This window comes from Heteronotia binoei, chromosome 8 (genome assembly GCF_032191835.1).
Source record: "Heteronotia binoei isolate CCM8104 ecotype False Entrance Well chromosome 8, APGP_CSIRO_Hbin_v1, whole genome shotgun sequence".
Taxonomy (NCBI): Eukaryota; Metazoa; Chordata; class Lepidosauria; order Squamata; family Gekkonidae; genus Heteronotia; species Heteronotia binoei.
In genome coordinates this window covers 74,954,686-74,970,819 of record NC_083230.1, presented here as the reverse complement: position 1 = coordinate 74,970,819, position 16,134 = coordinate 74,954,686, and the positions used below count along the sequence as shown (strand labels likewise).

General features: G+C 48.1%; 1 protein-coding gene across 1 annotated transcript in view; it reads left to right on the top strand.

Annotated features, from left to right (window-relative positions):
* The window catches only part of SLC5A8 (solute carrier family 5 member 8), a 166,518-nt gene that overhangs the window by 133,021 nt on the left and 17,363 nt on the right, over nucleotides 1-16,134 (top strand). The window contains exon 12 of the mRNA XM_060245254.1: nucleotides 13,304-13,488. Coding sequence (XP_060101237.1) covers nucleotides 13,304-13,488 — 185 coding nt within the window. The remainder of the gene's footprint in view (nucleotides 1-13,303; nucleotides 13,489-16,134) is intronic.

Here is a 16,134-nt window from a genome sequence, read left to right as displayed (position 1 = left end):
TCCAGGAGTGTCAAACTCTTTCGTTATGAGACCCTTAAAATGAAACATGCTTGAAACATTAGCACTTGTTGGTCTTAAAGGCAGGGCCGGCCCTCCCGCTAGGCAAACTGGGCGGTTGCCTAGGGCACCGAGAGGTGTGGGGGGTGACAAATTGGGCTCTCGGCCCCCCCTCTGGTGCCCCAGGCAAGCGCTTAGCTCTTGCCCCCCCCACTGCCACTGCTGCGATCGCTGCCGCCCACCCCCCCCCCCCCGGCGCTCCGCTGGCTTGCTCGATGTGGCTAAAAGCAGCGGTGTCCCACTCGCTCCCTTCCCCCTGCTCGTTGCGGGCTAAAAGTAAGCTTTGCCGTCCTCGTAGCTTGCGCCTGTGTGTTAAAACGTGCAGGCGCGAGCTGCAAAGCCAGCAAAACTTACTTTTGGCTGGCGACAAGCAAGGGGAAGGGAGAGACCAGGTGGAGCACTGCTGCTTTTAGCTGCATCAGGCAGGCCAGCGGAGCACCGGGTGGGGGGGCGCGGTGCTGGATGGTGGCGTCAGAGCCGATTCCAGCATTGATACATGGGGGAGGGGGCGCGGAGGGGTGGGGGTGCGGAGCCGAAGGAGGGGAGCCGTGGGGGCACGGTTTTGGGGGGGGCACCAGGCAGCAAGTCTGCCTAGGGCGCCCCAGGGCCCTCCTTAAAGGTGCTTCTTTTGTATCTCTCCCATGAGATTCAGGGAACTGAGCAAAGGAAGCTCTGGCTCTTTCCTTCCTTCCCCAGGGGACCAGGAAGGGGAGGAGCTTCAGCCAATAGAAGGAAAAGAGGCTTGGCTCAGTAGCTCTGCTGTGCAACTGAGAGAGCTTGGCAAGCTCTCCCTGACCCCCTTCCTTCCCAAGGGAGGAGCCTCAGCCAATGGAGAAAATAGAGGTTTTGCTCTGTAGCTCCTGTGCGATTGAGCAAGCCTTGCAAAGCAAGCTGTTATGCAGAAGGAAGCAAGAGACAAGGAGAAGGAAGCAGATGACAGCCAGCTGCTCAGAGGCCTGATAGGAGCCCTCTGGGGGCCTGATTCGGCTCCTGGGCTGCAAGTTTGACACCCCTGGTTTAGACAGTGGCAGTAGTTTCTTGTATGATAAGCATTTATAGTACAACCTATTAATTTCAAGAGGTGCAAATTCTGTAGAAGAAAACCCCTCTCCACAAACAGGCACTTTGCCTCTTGTGTCTGGGTGGGGCCAATAAAGTTTACTCCTGTACATTTTTTCAACTTTACCAAGCAGGCAAGAGCAATTGGAAGATTCATCTTTAATCTCTTCTCTTAAAGAAGGTACTGTTTGGTTCACAAGATATATCTGAAGCTGTAGGTGTGCAGATGTCTGAACTCTACTATACCCTCCATGGTCCATAAACCTAGGTGGGCTCTTGGGGAGTTACCCAAATATCAAAACTATCCTCCCCTTCATGGTCTGCAGACTCCTTAGACTCCCTAGAACTGCCTTGCCAGACTGTGCCAAAACTTCAAAAATGAAGACAAATTATTGGTTTTGGAGAAGCTGAAGTATAAAGCAAAGTGCTTGATCCATGTGGTGTGTGATACCCTTGATCCATGTGGTGTGTGTAGAATTCTCCACACTGGACCTCTGCAGAGCTACCAGAACTCCTGCTCTAGTTGCAGCCTATTTTTGAGATGCTGAGTTGAATCCAGTGGAAAGAATTTCTATCAGTAGAATGGGACTTTTTCCTTTCTCATATTCACTGCTCTGGAGGCATGAGAGTTAAACCTGCAGTGTGAGGAATTCAGCAAAAATCTTAGTGGAAATTTAATGCTGGGTCCAACCCACTGGCCTGCAAGGCAGCTCTCACTCCATCATTGCTTAGAGACATCTCTCTGTGCTGATGTGCATCCCTTGCAGAGGAGCAGCTGGAGAAGCCGCTAAGTTCCCCCATGGTATCAGCACAGCCTGTTGCCCCGGTGCCACCTTCTTGTGGAGCACTGATCCCTGCAACTGAGAGATGTGGTAATTATGCAGCCTACATAAAGGATCAAAGAGCTGTTTATTTCTCTTGTGGCAGTTGCATTGCTTTGAACAAGAGAGATTTAATGTGGAACCTCAATACCATCAAGACTGGAAATACCCTGATCTTCTTCGTGGTCTCTGTGCAGTCCCACACATGGGTCTTGCCGCAGGCAACGGATCCATACCTCGGAGCTCCAATAGCTCGCCTATGGCGCTTTTGGCGCGCTCCCCTCCCGCCCTGGAGAGCAGGCAGCGACTGCGCATGCCTGGAGCGGGGGGGGGAGTGCCCATTCCACTCAGTTTCTTCCCTACCGCCGCCCGGACAACACCTCCTCGCTGCGTTTCCTCCTTAGCTCTCTTGTTCTCCTTCGATTGGTATTGTATTTCTTCCTTGCTTTCTTCATATTCCTTCGTATTTCCCTCTATTTTTCGTCCCTGAAAAAAAAAAAAGAGTCCGTTTCTGCGCTTTCTTTCCCCCCTTTTTTCTTCCCTCCCTCCCCTCCCTCGTCCAGAGCGCATGGAAGGGAAGGTTACGTTTAAAAAGTGCAGGCGCTGTGGGGCTAAGATCCCCACCACTGACGGCCACAACTACTGCCTCTTCTGTCTTGGGGAAGCCCATCGAGTGGACTCTTGTCCACACTGTGCTAATTTCGGGAAGCAGGCCCGTAAGAACCGTGCAGCAAGGCTCCAGAGCTTTCTTCTCGAACGGTCTTTGAGGGCAATGCCCACGTCTGACTCGCCGCCTCCCCCACCATGAGTGGGAGATTCGGCTACTCCGAAAGCGCCTCTCTCGCAAAAGCAGACGCACAAGTCCGGAAAGAGACTATCGAAGCACGCCGAGACCGGCCATAAGTCTTCTAAGAAATCGCGTCATTCCTACTCCATGGATCTGGATTTGGCGCCTAAAAAGCCTCGTCACTCCGAATCGGCTGATTCGACTTCGAGGAAGACCTACGAGTCGCACCCGGCGTCGCACCCGACTTCGAAGAAGCCTCGGGCCTCGGCTTCCACTTCTATGGAGCCCAACGTGACTCTGTCTGGGCAACTTCTACTCCTTCCGGAACTGTCGGCCCCGTCCGATGTAATTACTGACATGCCGCAGCTAACTCCTCATACATCTACGGCTTTAGAAGTAATTCCGATTCGATCTCGGTCACCTTCGGTCCGTAGCGTGGTTCCCTCGGAGTTTCTCGAACCCGACCTATCCACCGACCCTACTCAACCATATATGAAGTCTTCACTTCGACTTGGGTCCTTCAGAGATGTCGCAGTTTCTCCCTTGTACAAGGAGTCAGCATCTCAGAGTTCGGCTCAACGAGTTCACTCTCGTTCTCCACCAGACCAGGTCTCCACGCGTCGGATTCGATCTCGTTCACCAACACCTCTTCCTCGAGTCTGCTCTCGCTCCCCACGTAGGCGCCGTGATTCCGGCTCGTCGATTTATTATGAACACCACGGTCATTATGCGCGCCCGCGCTCCGACTATTTCTCCTGTCCACGCTACGATTACTCATCTCATTCGCGATCTCCTTCACCAAGGATTCGGCCTCGCCATCGCCTGTCCCGTTCCCCTTCCTATGAGGGGACACACCGCTCCCGGTACCAGCAAGCTGCACCTTATTTGGGTCGTGAGGTTCTTACCCCTCGAATCCGCTATGACGACTCCCCTCGAACCCGTGGCTACGATTGCTCTCCTCGAACCCGGGACTACGATCGACTCCGAGAGTTCTCTAGACTTTGAGACCCTGAATACTTTCCGTCTTGGCACTTGGAGCCATCTCCAGTCCAAGACCGTCCTCAACTTCAGGTTTTGGACAAACCCTGTACCACCTCTGCGACGGCTTCGACGGCCCCCATCCTTAGTTCTCCGCCTCGATCATCTAGGGATACTCAGACTCCCAAGCCTCGAGCCTTGGCCTCGGAACCAATCGCACCACTTCACTCACCCTCTAGAGAGGACTCCCACTTCGACAAAGAATCTTCTGCATCGTCGGATTCGGAGGACCACCCTGCTTCGCTAGCCTCAGAATCAGCACCACAGCCCCGCCTTTCACCATCAGATGCTTCTAAAGCATACTTAAATCTTATCACCACCATGGCTGAGACTCTTAAAATCGCCTTGCCTTCTGACTCCCCTAAGGTTTCGGACATTGTACACGACCTAGTACAAGCTGACTTTCCACCAGGGTCACTCCTGCCGATGCTGCCTGTGCATCTTGAGGGTTTGCGAGAGGCATGGGACAAGCCCGCCTCTGTCCCACCTACTTCTAAACGGTTTGACTCTCTCTACAGAGTACATGCCCCAGATGCTAAATTTCTGGCTGCACATCCAGCGCCTAACTCTATAATAGTACACTCCGCCACTAAGGCCAAGCCTTCTCGTCACCCCACACCGCCCGATCGCGAGGGTAGAAAGCTGGATACCCTGGCACGGAAGTTATTTAATTTGGCTTCTACCAATTCCAAGCTCAATAACTATTTAGCCTACTTCTCGGCTTACATCTTCAATTTGGCGAACCAATTTACGCCCCTCATCCCCTCCCTTCCAGAGACCTCCCAGAGAACGGCATCCAATTTAGTATCTGAATTGTCCAGAGTGTCCAAACAGCAGATTAACTCTATACGACATGCTGTTTCTTGCTCTTCACGGGTTTTTGCTTCCTCCGTTGCTTTGCGCCGTCATGCCTGGCTGCGATCTACCAACCTCCAGCCAGATATTAAACAAAAGATTGAAGACCTCCCTTTCGACGGCCTGGGTCTCTTCCATGCATCCACGGACGAAGTGCTGACCTCAGTTGATGATGGCCGCAAGCGTGCCAAGCGCCTGGGAGTTTCCCAACCTAACTCCCAACAATTCACTCGGGCAAAAACATGGAAACCATCGTTTCAGAAACGCCAACGGTCACCCAAACAAGGTGACTACTGGAGGAGGAGGGGTACACAACAAAAGCCTCAGTTCCAACAGAGGCCTAGGTCCCAACAGACCAAGAAGACCTCCCTCCCAGCTAAGCAGTCTCTTTGACTCTCTTCAAACTCCACCTGCTTACCAAACTCATCTCTCATCCTTCCTTCCAACCTGGAACTCGATCACAACCGACTCCTGGGTGCTAACCATCGTGCGTCTAGGCTACGCAATCGAGTTCATTTCACCACCTCACCACCACTATTTCATAGCTACCCCCCCCCCTCCTCACCTCCATCAGGAAATTCTGGACTTGCTCCAGAAAAATGCCATAGAACCCGTTCCTCCTCAACATCGAGGGACAGGTTTCTACTCGAGATACTTCCTGGTCCCCAAGAGGGATGGAGGCAAGCGTCCTATCCTAGATCTTCGGAAGCTGAACAAACACATCGCTTACAGGAGGTTCAGGATGATATCTCTTCAAACCATCTTGCCTCTGATCCCCAAGAATTCTTGGATGGCTTCCCTAGATCTTCAAGACGCTTACTTCCATGTAACAATCCGACCTCAGCATCGGAAGTATCTTCGATTCGCTATGGGCCAACATCATTTTCAGTACATATCCCTGCCTTTCGGTCTCTCCACTGCACCCAGGGTGTTCACCAAATGCATGGCGGTGGTGGCAGCTGCCCTCCGCATCCGGAACATACCAGTCTTTCCATACATCGACGACTGGCTCCTCATTGCACCAACCCGGGACCAACTGGAAATCAATCTCCACACGTCCCTTTCTCTCCTAACTTCTCTGGGCCTGCGTGTGAACACCTCCAAATCACACCTCACGCCAACCCAGGACTTGCAATTCATAGGGGGCCGGCTATGCACCTCTCTTCATCGTGCTTTCCTTCCGGAGGACCGAGCGCTGACCATCATCACTCTTGCCAAATCTGTCCAGCGAGAGCCGCTTCAAACTGCCTTCATCATCCAACGCCTTCTGGGCCTCATGGCAGCTACTACATCAGTCCTTCGCTTTGCCAGGCTGCGGATGAGACAACTGCAGATCTGGTTTGTGCGTGCCTTTCATCCCCACGCGCAACCGCAAGGGACCTTGCTCACCGTTCCCCAGAGAGCACTTCTTTCTCTCACCTGGTGGACTGTACCCGACAACCTTCTGGCAGGCATGCCGTTCCTACCACCTCTCCCAACGGCTACCGTAACAACAGATGCCTCCAAGTGGGGATGGGGAGCCCACTTAGAGGGCAAGACTGTCAGGGGACTCTGGACTCCCTCGGAGAGGTCCATGCACATAAACTGTTTAGAACTGATCGCGGTGCACAGGGCCCTACAATCGTTCCTCCCACTCATCATGGGTCGGCACATTCAGATCTCCACAGACAATATGGCAGCAGTCTTCTACATAAACAAACAAGGGGGCACCAGATCCCTCCGGCTGTGCCGTATAGCTATACTACTCTGGGAATGGTGTGTCAAACACAACATCTATATGACTGCCGTTCACCTCCCAGGTGTGGAGAATGTTCTGGCCGACTCTCTCAGCAGAGTTCGGATAGACGACCACGAATGGTCCGTCAATCTGACCTATCTTCGTCGCATCTTTCGGTGCTTCGGAACACCCAGGGTGGACGTCTTTGCCTCCAGGGACAATGTGAAATGTCCTCGGTTCTATACCAGGAGAGGCAACGACGCCTTTCTACAAGTTTGGAGAGGCTCCCTTCACTACATCTTCCCTCCAACCCCTCTGCTGACACGGGTTCTGATGAAGATCACACGAGACGGCACGGACTGTATCCTCATTGCCCCATGGTGGCCACGGCAACCGTGGTTCACAAGGCTACTACAGATGTCCTGCCACACTTACCGTCGCCTGCCTCCTATGGGCGATCTCTTATCTCAGGCCAACAGCCAGATACTACATCACAACCCTCAAGTTCTGGCCCTGACAGCCTGGAGAATCCGCCCTCCTTCCTCTCTACTGAAGTAGCTAACATCATCCTTAATGCGAGAAAACTTTCCACCAGACTTTCCTACCAACGTAAATGGAAGCGTTTCTGTTCGTTCGCGACCTCTAATCATCTGCAAGCAGAATCAACGCCCCTAAATCTGATTCTTGATTACCTACTGTCCTTACAGAGGTCAGGACTCTCCTATTCATCCTTGAAAGTTCACCTCTCTGCCATTTCCGCGTTCCATGACCCCGTTGACGGCAAGACGGTGTTCTCTCACAGTCTTTCCAAATCCTTTCTCAAGGGCATGCTTCACCTTCATCCACCTGTCAAACCATTTGTTCCGGCTTGGAGTTTATCCCTAGTTCTTTCCTACTTAATGAAAACTCCCTTTGAGCCCATGGCTACTACCGATCTCAACCTTCTATCTTGGAAGACAGCACTGTTAGTTGCCCTTACTTCAGGGAAACGCGCAAGTGACTTATGTGCCTTCCGCCATGATTCCCCCTACACCATTTTCCACAAGGACAAGGTTGTTCTGCGACCAGACCCTGCCTTCCTTCCTAAAGTTGTCTCCCAGTTCCACTTATCGACATCGACTTCTCTACCAACGTTTTTCTCCAACCCAACTGACCCAGGACAAAGAGCCCTGCATTCCTTGGATGTCAGAAGGGCTTTATCTTTCTATCTTGCTCATACACAACCTTTCTGTAAGGACCTTAATCTGTTTGTGGCCTATGGTAAACCTCACAGAGGGCACAAAATTTCTACCCAGAGACTATCTAAGTGGGTAGTTAGTGCTATCAGGTTGTGTTATGAACTGGCTAACCAGCCTCTACCCGAAGGCCTTAAGGCTCACTCTACCAGAGCGGTCTCGACGTCTTCGGCTTTTCTACAGGGCGTCTCCCTAGAGGACATCTGTGCTGCTGCATCGTGGTCCTCTCCTTCCACATTCGTCTCCCATTATGCTTTGGACGTTCGTGCGAGACGAGACGCCTCCTTCGGCCAAGCGGTCCTCAGATCCATCTTCCACTGAAGCCATGGGTGAGTGCATCCGCTTACATCTATAACCTGTTTGCTGTTATGTAATTTATTGTGTGACTAACTCTCTTCTTTCACCAGCACCCTCCTCCAGGACATTCAGTTGGCTAGTCACCCATGTGTGGGACTGCACAGAGACCACGAAGAAGATAAACAGGTTGCTTACCTGTAACTGATGATCTTCGAGTGGTCATCTGTGCAGTCACACACGCCCACCCAGCCTTCCCCGCTGCTGGTCTCTTGTGATTGTTGCTTAACCTTCTCTGATGTCAGTACCAGTGGCGGCTGGAAGAAACTGAGTGGAATGGGCGCTCCCCCCCCCGCTCCAGGCATGCGCAGTCGCTGCCTGCTCCCCAGGGCGGGAGGGGAGCGCGCCAAAAGCACCATAGGCGAGCTATTGGAGCTCTGAGGTATGGATCCGTTGCCTGCGGCAAGACCCATGTGTGTGACTGCACAGATGACCACTCGAAGATCATCAGTTACAGGTAAGCAACCTTTTTTTCTGTTGAACTGAGACTGCCTTTTGTATATGTGACAAAACAACAACTTCACAAAGCAACAAGTTCAGACATCCATGCATGTTGCCGAAATGTGAATCAAAACTACCACAACTATTACCCTGCAAAATTATGCTTGGGTCTATTCCTCCACACTCAGTCTTAAAGCTAGGGTTTGTACTGAGGGCCTACCTCTCAAAGGATAAAGGCTCTTTCATTTCCAAGGCAGACAATACTTTTTAGAGGTTACAGAAGCTATATGTGACCACCAAATCGACAGGCTTTCTACATCACTCCTACAAACTACAAGGACAATGTGGATAGTCATCAAGATAGTAAAAGTCTTTGATCTTCCTTCTCATCTATTCTGCTATAAGACATACTCTTCTAGATGCAAATCTTCATGTAGCCCATTCTAGACCCAAACACAATGTCAGGCAAAATCTTCTTTGGGACTGAAACAATGGTTCTGAGGGTGCAGGTGGCATCTCTCCACTCATGAGTTCCCACTTCTGACAATACCTACTGATCCCACTTCTGACAACACCTACTGATCAAGGAGGTGATCACCTTGGACCAATATGTGCTCAGCATCATCAGCCTGGGATATGCAATAGAGCACACATCTCTTCCCCCTTTTTCTGTGTTCCTTCCTACCACCTTTTTGAGAACCCTTTTGAGAAGATAGAACCTATGCATTACTCCAATAGGGCCCATGGTTTCTATTCTTGGTAATTTGCTGTCCCAAAGGGGGACAGAGATCTCTGCCCCTCCTCTGTCTCAGGGGTGTCAATATGTTAATTGATAGCAAGAATTTCTGGATGGTTCCATAACTGGTTCCTGTGCCTCTTACAGCTAGGCACTTGGTTCATGCTTGTTGAACCCAAGGAGGCCTAATTCCATGTCTCTACCCAACCTCAACATCATCATTTTCTGTGGTTCATTGTAGGAGATGCCCACTATCAGTGCAAGGTGCTGCCCTTCAGTGTCTCCAGTGCCCTGCCAGGTACTCAACAAGTTCATGATAGTGGTTGAAGTGTACCTTCAGCATTAAGGGACCTCTGTCTTTCCAAATATCAAGAAATGGCTCCTTACTGCTCTGTCCTGTTTTGTTCTTGTTCTCCATGTTCAAACACTGTAGTGGGTCCTTGCCAGATTGGGACTACAGATCAATAGAAATTGCATCCTCATCCTTCTTGAGCTCTGCAATTCATAGTGGTTTTATTGGACTCAGCTACTGCAAAGGTGTACATATCTCAGGGTTGCAAGACTGTTCTCATCACTGCTGCAGATATATTTCATACCAAAATAAACAACAACAAACCATGTACAACTCCTTAATAAATTCTCAATGAAGTGATAAACAAATAATTAATAAAGTATTGTTTTGTGTTTTTTATAAATTCCATATGCATTTGAAAAATATACTGATGTATTTCTGGCACACACAGTTCAGCCTGCAAAACATATTCATTGTGCCTTGGTTCGTATGGCTATCTCAGTTGTACATTATGCCAATCTTTGGGTGTAACCTCTTTAGAACTGGTTCATTCAACACCAGGACATGTTTCTGCAGGTGCTTAAAGACTACTGTTCTCTGCATAGTGCTTGACTATTAAAAATAGTCTATTAAAAATAGTCAAGCACTCTCTCTCTCTCTCTCTCTCTCTCTCTCGGCTTGGCTTCGCGAACGAAGATTTAAGAAGGGTGCAATAGTCCACGTTTGCTGCAGGCTCGCTGGTGGCTGACAAGACCAATGCGGGACAGGCAGGTCCGGCCACAGCGGCTGCAGGGAAAAGTCTGATTTAGGGTTGGTCCTGTAGCAGTGCGATTCTTCCTCAATCTCCTTTTGTCCTCAAGACCAGCTATGCGTGCGTTCTCAAAAGAAGAAACAGCCTGGTGGATGGTGTGCCTCCACGCTTTGCGATCTGAGGCTATGTCAGACCACTGGTGATGGTTGATGTGACAGGTGCTAAGGGATTTCTTCAAGGAGTCCTTGTACCTCTTCTTTGGTGCCTAATCCAATGTAAAACCCCTTTTATTGGTAATTCAGTCAGAGAATATATAGTGTTAGTTCTCCTATAGAAAACCATGCAACACTAAAGTACAATAAGATAATTCTTCTCAGATTACACCTTGTCATTCGGCAATGAATATAAGAACCAGGGGTTGAATTCAGCAGGAGCTCACAGGAGCACAGCTCCTGAACCTCCAGCCAGGGTCTGCATGCAGTGAGAAGTTCTCTCCCTGCTGCATGTACATCCTGGGGCATATGCAAATGAGATATGCTATTGAGCTCCTGCACCTTTTTTCCTTACAAAATGACCCCTGATAAGAACAGTTTGCTGGATCAGACCATTAATCAAACAAGTCTAGCATACTGTTTCACACAATAGCCAACTAGTTGCCCAGGAGGGCCAAAAAAAAGAGGGCTTAGAAGCTGAGGCCAGGAAGGACGTGAATCCCTGCAAACCTGGTGCAATTTGCTCTACAATAATTTACTTTAGGCCCATGAAAAGATCCCCCATCTGACAAAATGGGCTAAGCAGTTAAATGGTGTGGGTTCTTTGGTGCTGTAGAAGGTGGCCACTCTGACTGAATCTTTTCCCTCACTCTGAGCATTCAAAATGCTTCTCCCCTGTGTGGGTTCTTAGACGATTTTGGGTTTTTTCTCTCCAAGAGTTCAGCGCATTGTTCTCAATGAGAGAAAACCAGCCACCAGGTAAAACTGTGCTTCCCAATTGAAACATTTCTCCATCTATGCTGCCTCCCACCACCTTTAGGCAAGATCGTCAGATCCCTGATGATCTTTCCTATCTGGTCTATGTTCAACAGTCAGGCCTCAGCTTCTCCTCTCTCAAGGAGCATCTTGCGGCGTTCTCTGCATATCATAATTTCATCGAAGGCAGCTTCTTTTTTCTCCCACTGGATTATGAAAACTTTCATGAAGGGCATGCTTCACCTCCACACTCCTCAAAAGCCACTAGTTGTGAAGTGGAGCTTATCCCTGGTGCTCACCAAGCTCGTGTGCAAGCCCTTTGAACCAATGGCACTTTCATCTCTTCATTTGCTTTCCTGGAAAACTGCCTTCCTTGTGGCCACTACTACATCTACTAAAAGAGGATGTAATGCACTCTCCATGCAGACCCTGTATACACTACATTCCACAAATGTGGTTCTACACTCAGATCAGTCCTTCCTTCCACAGGTGGTTTTGTCCTTCCACCTTTCCCAATTAGCAGTCCTTCCTACCCTTTTCTCTAATCCGACATATGACAATGTGCTCTGCACTCTCTTGATGTCCGCAAGGCGCTCTGTTATTACCTTGACAGAACATGTTCCTTTCGGAAGGATTCTTGTCTCTTCATTTTATATTTTGAACCAAAGAAGGTTCATAAAATTTTCCCTCAGAGACTCTAAAAATGGATCACCTCTGCTATTTCATTATGCTTTGAGTTAGCAGGAGAAACCTTACCTGTACAACTTCAAGGTCACTCTACAGGAGCCATGTTGATGTCCATGGCATTCCCCACCGGTGTTCTCCTGGAGGACGTCATGCTGCCACATTATCCTCTCCATTGACCTTCGTTGGGGATTTGGGCTCATAGAAATGCATCTTTTGGACAGATGGTGCTGAAAGCTATCTTCCAATGGCTTCACCTCATTGTCGCATTCTGGTAACCCTAGTGAGTACACCAGTAACATGAAAGTGGTCTGATTAACACCTTTTAGCCAGCACTCACCATCCTCTGCACTTCAGCTTCCTAGTTACCTATGTGTGTGCATGAAGACCATGAAGAAGATAAACAGATTGCTTACCTGTAACTGATTATCTTTGGGTGGTCTTCTGGTCAGTCTCTCAATCACTTATCTTGTTGTTGGGACTTAGTGGTGGCAGGAGAAAGGAACTGAGTGGGAGGGCACCCTCCCACCCTCCCTCCCCTTAACTCCAGGCATGCATGATATATGTCTGCTCCCCAGAGTTGAGAAGTGAGCCAAAAAGCATTCTAAGAAAGCTCTACAAATCTAATGATAACTACATTAGACTGCTCCCGGCGTCATTTCATAGAAAAAGAGGTGCTGGAGCTCATTAGCACAACTCATTTGCATATACCAGGGGTGGCCAACGGTAGCTCTCCAGATGTTTTTTTGCCTACAACTCCCATCAGCCCCAGCCTGGCTGGGGCTGATGGGAGTTGTAGGCAAAAAACATCTGGAGAGCTACCGTTGGCCACCCCTGGCATATGCCACACACCCCTGACATCACTGGAAGTGTACTAAATTATATCAGTTCAGCATCTACCTTAACATTTTTCTTGAATTGTAATTGTCATAATAAAACCTTACTTCCATCATACTTTTTAAATTACTTTCTCCTTTGTGACCACAGTGGCATAATGACGATTTCCATCTGTCTACTTTATATGTTTTGGTTATTTTCCCATTTTTTGTGGGGAGAAATATTAGAAAGTTTGTCAAATCTTAGCGTTCAGCAAAATTCTTGCAGAAGGTTTGAACAATGGAGCCCAGAAACAAGTATTGGGGGTGGGGGGTTAAGAAAGAAAGAGCACAAAAAAATTTAGAGGTTCCAGAGCTCTGCTCCTGTGAGCTTCTGCCCAAAATTAGGCCTGGACTGCTCAGGAGAACAGACCTGCATACTCAGCAGCAGGGCAGAGTACTCCATCCAGACAGCATACATTCATCTACACGGAGGAGCCAGCCAATCAGAGTATGCTGAAAGAAAGATGACCCTGAATATAAGATAAACCATTCTTAAATAATACAGTGTCAATGCAAGGAAGTGCTCTACGTAAAGACTGTGTGTAAGCGGAAGTCATTTGCTTAGTTTATGAAAGGATTTGTTTTTTGTTACTTTTATCGTTACACTGTGTATAACTTTTTACTTTGCAGGGTGCATTTGCAGGTCTTATTAGTGGCTTTTCTGTAGGGCTGTGGCTTGGAATTGGCTCCCACTTTTACCGTCCACCTCCTCACAGAACTTTGCCATTAGCCCTTTCAACTGCAGGGTGTGCACAACTCAACTGGACATCAGCTACACATTTCACTACTCTTCCAACAACTCCAACTGTTACAAGGTATGAGCAACCAATAAATTGTGTGCGAGTGTATTTTCTAACACCTGTCAACAGTTTATTTGCTTGAGTAATGTGGGTTTTCCTATCAATTTAAGATTTCATAAAATATATTTATTAGCGTTTTTACAGTTGGGTTACTGCAGCAAGTGGATAGAAGGTAGATGTTTCTGAAGGTCTGTCAGAAAAAAAAGTACCATAGGTTAATTTCATTTGTTGTATGTCAATATTACCGTTTTACTAAATTTACACATTGGGAGGGTTTGAGGAATCTTTGCATTGTTATTTGGCAATAGGCTGTTCTTGCTGAAAGATATATTTAAAAAGCATAAAGGTTCCGGGAAAACCCTGCTTGTCAGTACTCAAACTATTGCAGTGTTTGTCCCTAAATGATGACCCTGAATACAAGACAAGCCCTTCTTAAATAATACAAGGTCAAATGAAGAATAACACCACCCACCTGCCAGTCCAGATTTTGTTTCTGACTTGAACCAGTGGAGGTGTCACTCTCCTTGCCTGCTATGACCCAGATGCTGCTCTAGCCCTAGAGGTCTGACTGCTAGAGGAAGTACCACTCTTGCTCTCTGCATGCCTTCTGTGCCAGAAAGCACAGAGGAAGCAAGCCTGCTTGCCAGGTCATGGTAGCTGTTCCTTTCTGCCTCTCTTCAGCCACTGCATCAGAGATTTATGGTTATCTCCGATCAGCTGGATCACCTGGGGTGGTGGTCCTATCAGTTGCCTAGGTTCCTGTGTGGGTGACCCCCACACTCAGTGGCACCTGCCATATACCTGAATTGTAGACTGAAATGTTTTAAAATGTCATCTTTTTGAGTCAATATGAGTAATTAAAGTTCCCGTTGACCTGTAATTCTTGCTTCAGCAATTGAAACTGCAAAGGTGCTTTCACTGGTTCAGTGGATTTGTTGCAGAGATCTGTGGCATCCTGTATGACAGCCAGAGTGGCATGGTTCTCTCAGAACACTCTCAGTGCCACCTACCTAACAGGTGCCTGTTGTGGGAAGAGGAAGGGAAGTGGAATTGTAAGTTGCTTGGAGATACCTTAAAAAAAAGTGGCGTATAAAAATATTCCCTTCATCTTCATGGCTTTTGTGCAGTTCTACATAGGACTGCACAGTTGCAGGCCAGACATGGAAAAAAATTCCAAAGCTTTCTAATAGACTAGGAGAACCCCTCCTCTTTTTGAAGTTTCCCCACCCAAATGATCATTTGACTAGGAGAAGGGGCACTACTCACGCAGTTCTCTTTTTGCTGCTGTGGAGAGAGGATCTCCACTGCTGTTTCATCCCTCACATCATTTTTGAAGTTGAGAGGACTTCTTTCTCTCAATAATTTTTCTTTTTGTCACAATATTCATTCATCTAAATAATAAACAACATTTACTGAAGAAATGTTTCTGGTTTTACTTCAGAATTGAGTCAACTGCCCTTTTAAAATGGGGCTATGAAACAGCCATTGTCTGTGCCTTAGCTACTTGGGGGTTCACAAAACAGAATCTGTTTGCTCATATGTCACCAGCTTTGCCCTGAAGGCATTTGTAGATAGGGCTGAACTCAAGAAGAACTCTTCCCAAAGGTTTTGGCTTTGTGCCAGCTGGAATAAAGACACATCTCCTTTCCATGTGAGATGCAGTGACAAAGTCTTGAAATCACTGGCTGTCTTTAAAGGCTGTGACTGAATGCTTGCCTGATCAAAGGCAAGTTTCCCTCACTGTAAGGAGGTGTGGTGCGACAGAGCCTAAAACTTAATGGCTCTTTACAAAGGCTGTGGCTGAATGCCTGCCTGAATAAGGCACAGATTCCCCCTCTGTCATGATATGTGGTATGTCACCACCCCTCTGTAGGAGGATGACCACCACCCCTCTGTAGGAGGGTGCCATGAGATAGTCTTGGACTCATTCACTCTTGGACTTTAGTTGTGCACCAGTCTGCAGGGCAACACCTTCAACTTCATTGATCAACCTTGAATCCAAAGCAAAGGCTGCCTATCCAGCACGTGGCTGAATGCTGATGGCCTTTTTTTGCTCAGTGTCATTGGACCCCTCCACTCTAGCAGTAGTTGCAAGGATCATCATTGAGTTCTCTGCAGTCCAACACATGGGTACTGTACTCAGACATGAACTCTACCTTGGAGATGCCTGTAGCTAGCCTCAGGCTTTTTAAAAAATCACTTTTCCTCTTACTCTGGAGAGCAGTCATGCACTGTGCATGCCTGGAATGAGGGGAAAGTGTCCCGCCCACTTTGTTTTTTCTTAACCCCCGATTGGATAACACCTATGCTCTGGACTCGAAATTTCTTTTTACTCACCGGGCTCCGAATTCCGTTATTGTTCATTCAGCATCTAAATCTAAACAGACAAGATACCCTGCTCCGCCTGATTGAGAGAATAGAAAACTTGAGACCGTAAGATGTACTCCTTAACTACAACCACAACAAAAATCCATAATTACTTGGCTTATTTTTTGTCATATACCTTTAATTTTGCCATATACCTTTAATTTTAGTTTACTGCTTTTGTGCTGCCCCTTCCAGTTTTCTCTCAGAAGACAGCAATGCACCTCATTACAGAGTTGTCTAGAGTCAGCAAACAGCAAATCAACTCAGTTCGACATGCAGTTTCTTGCTTTTCAA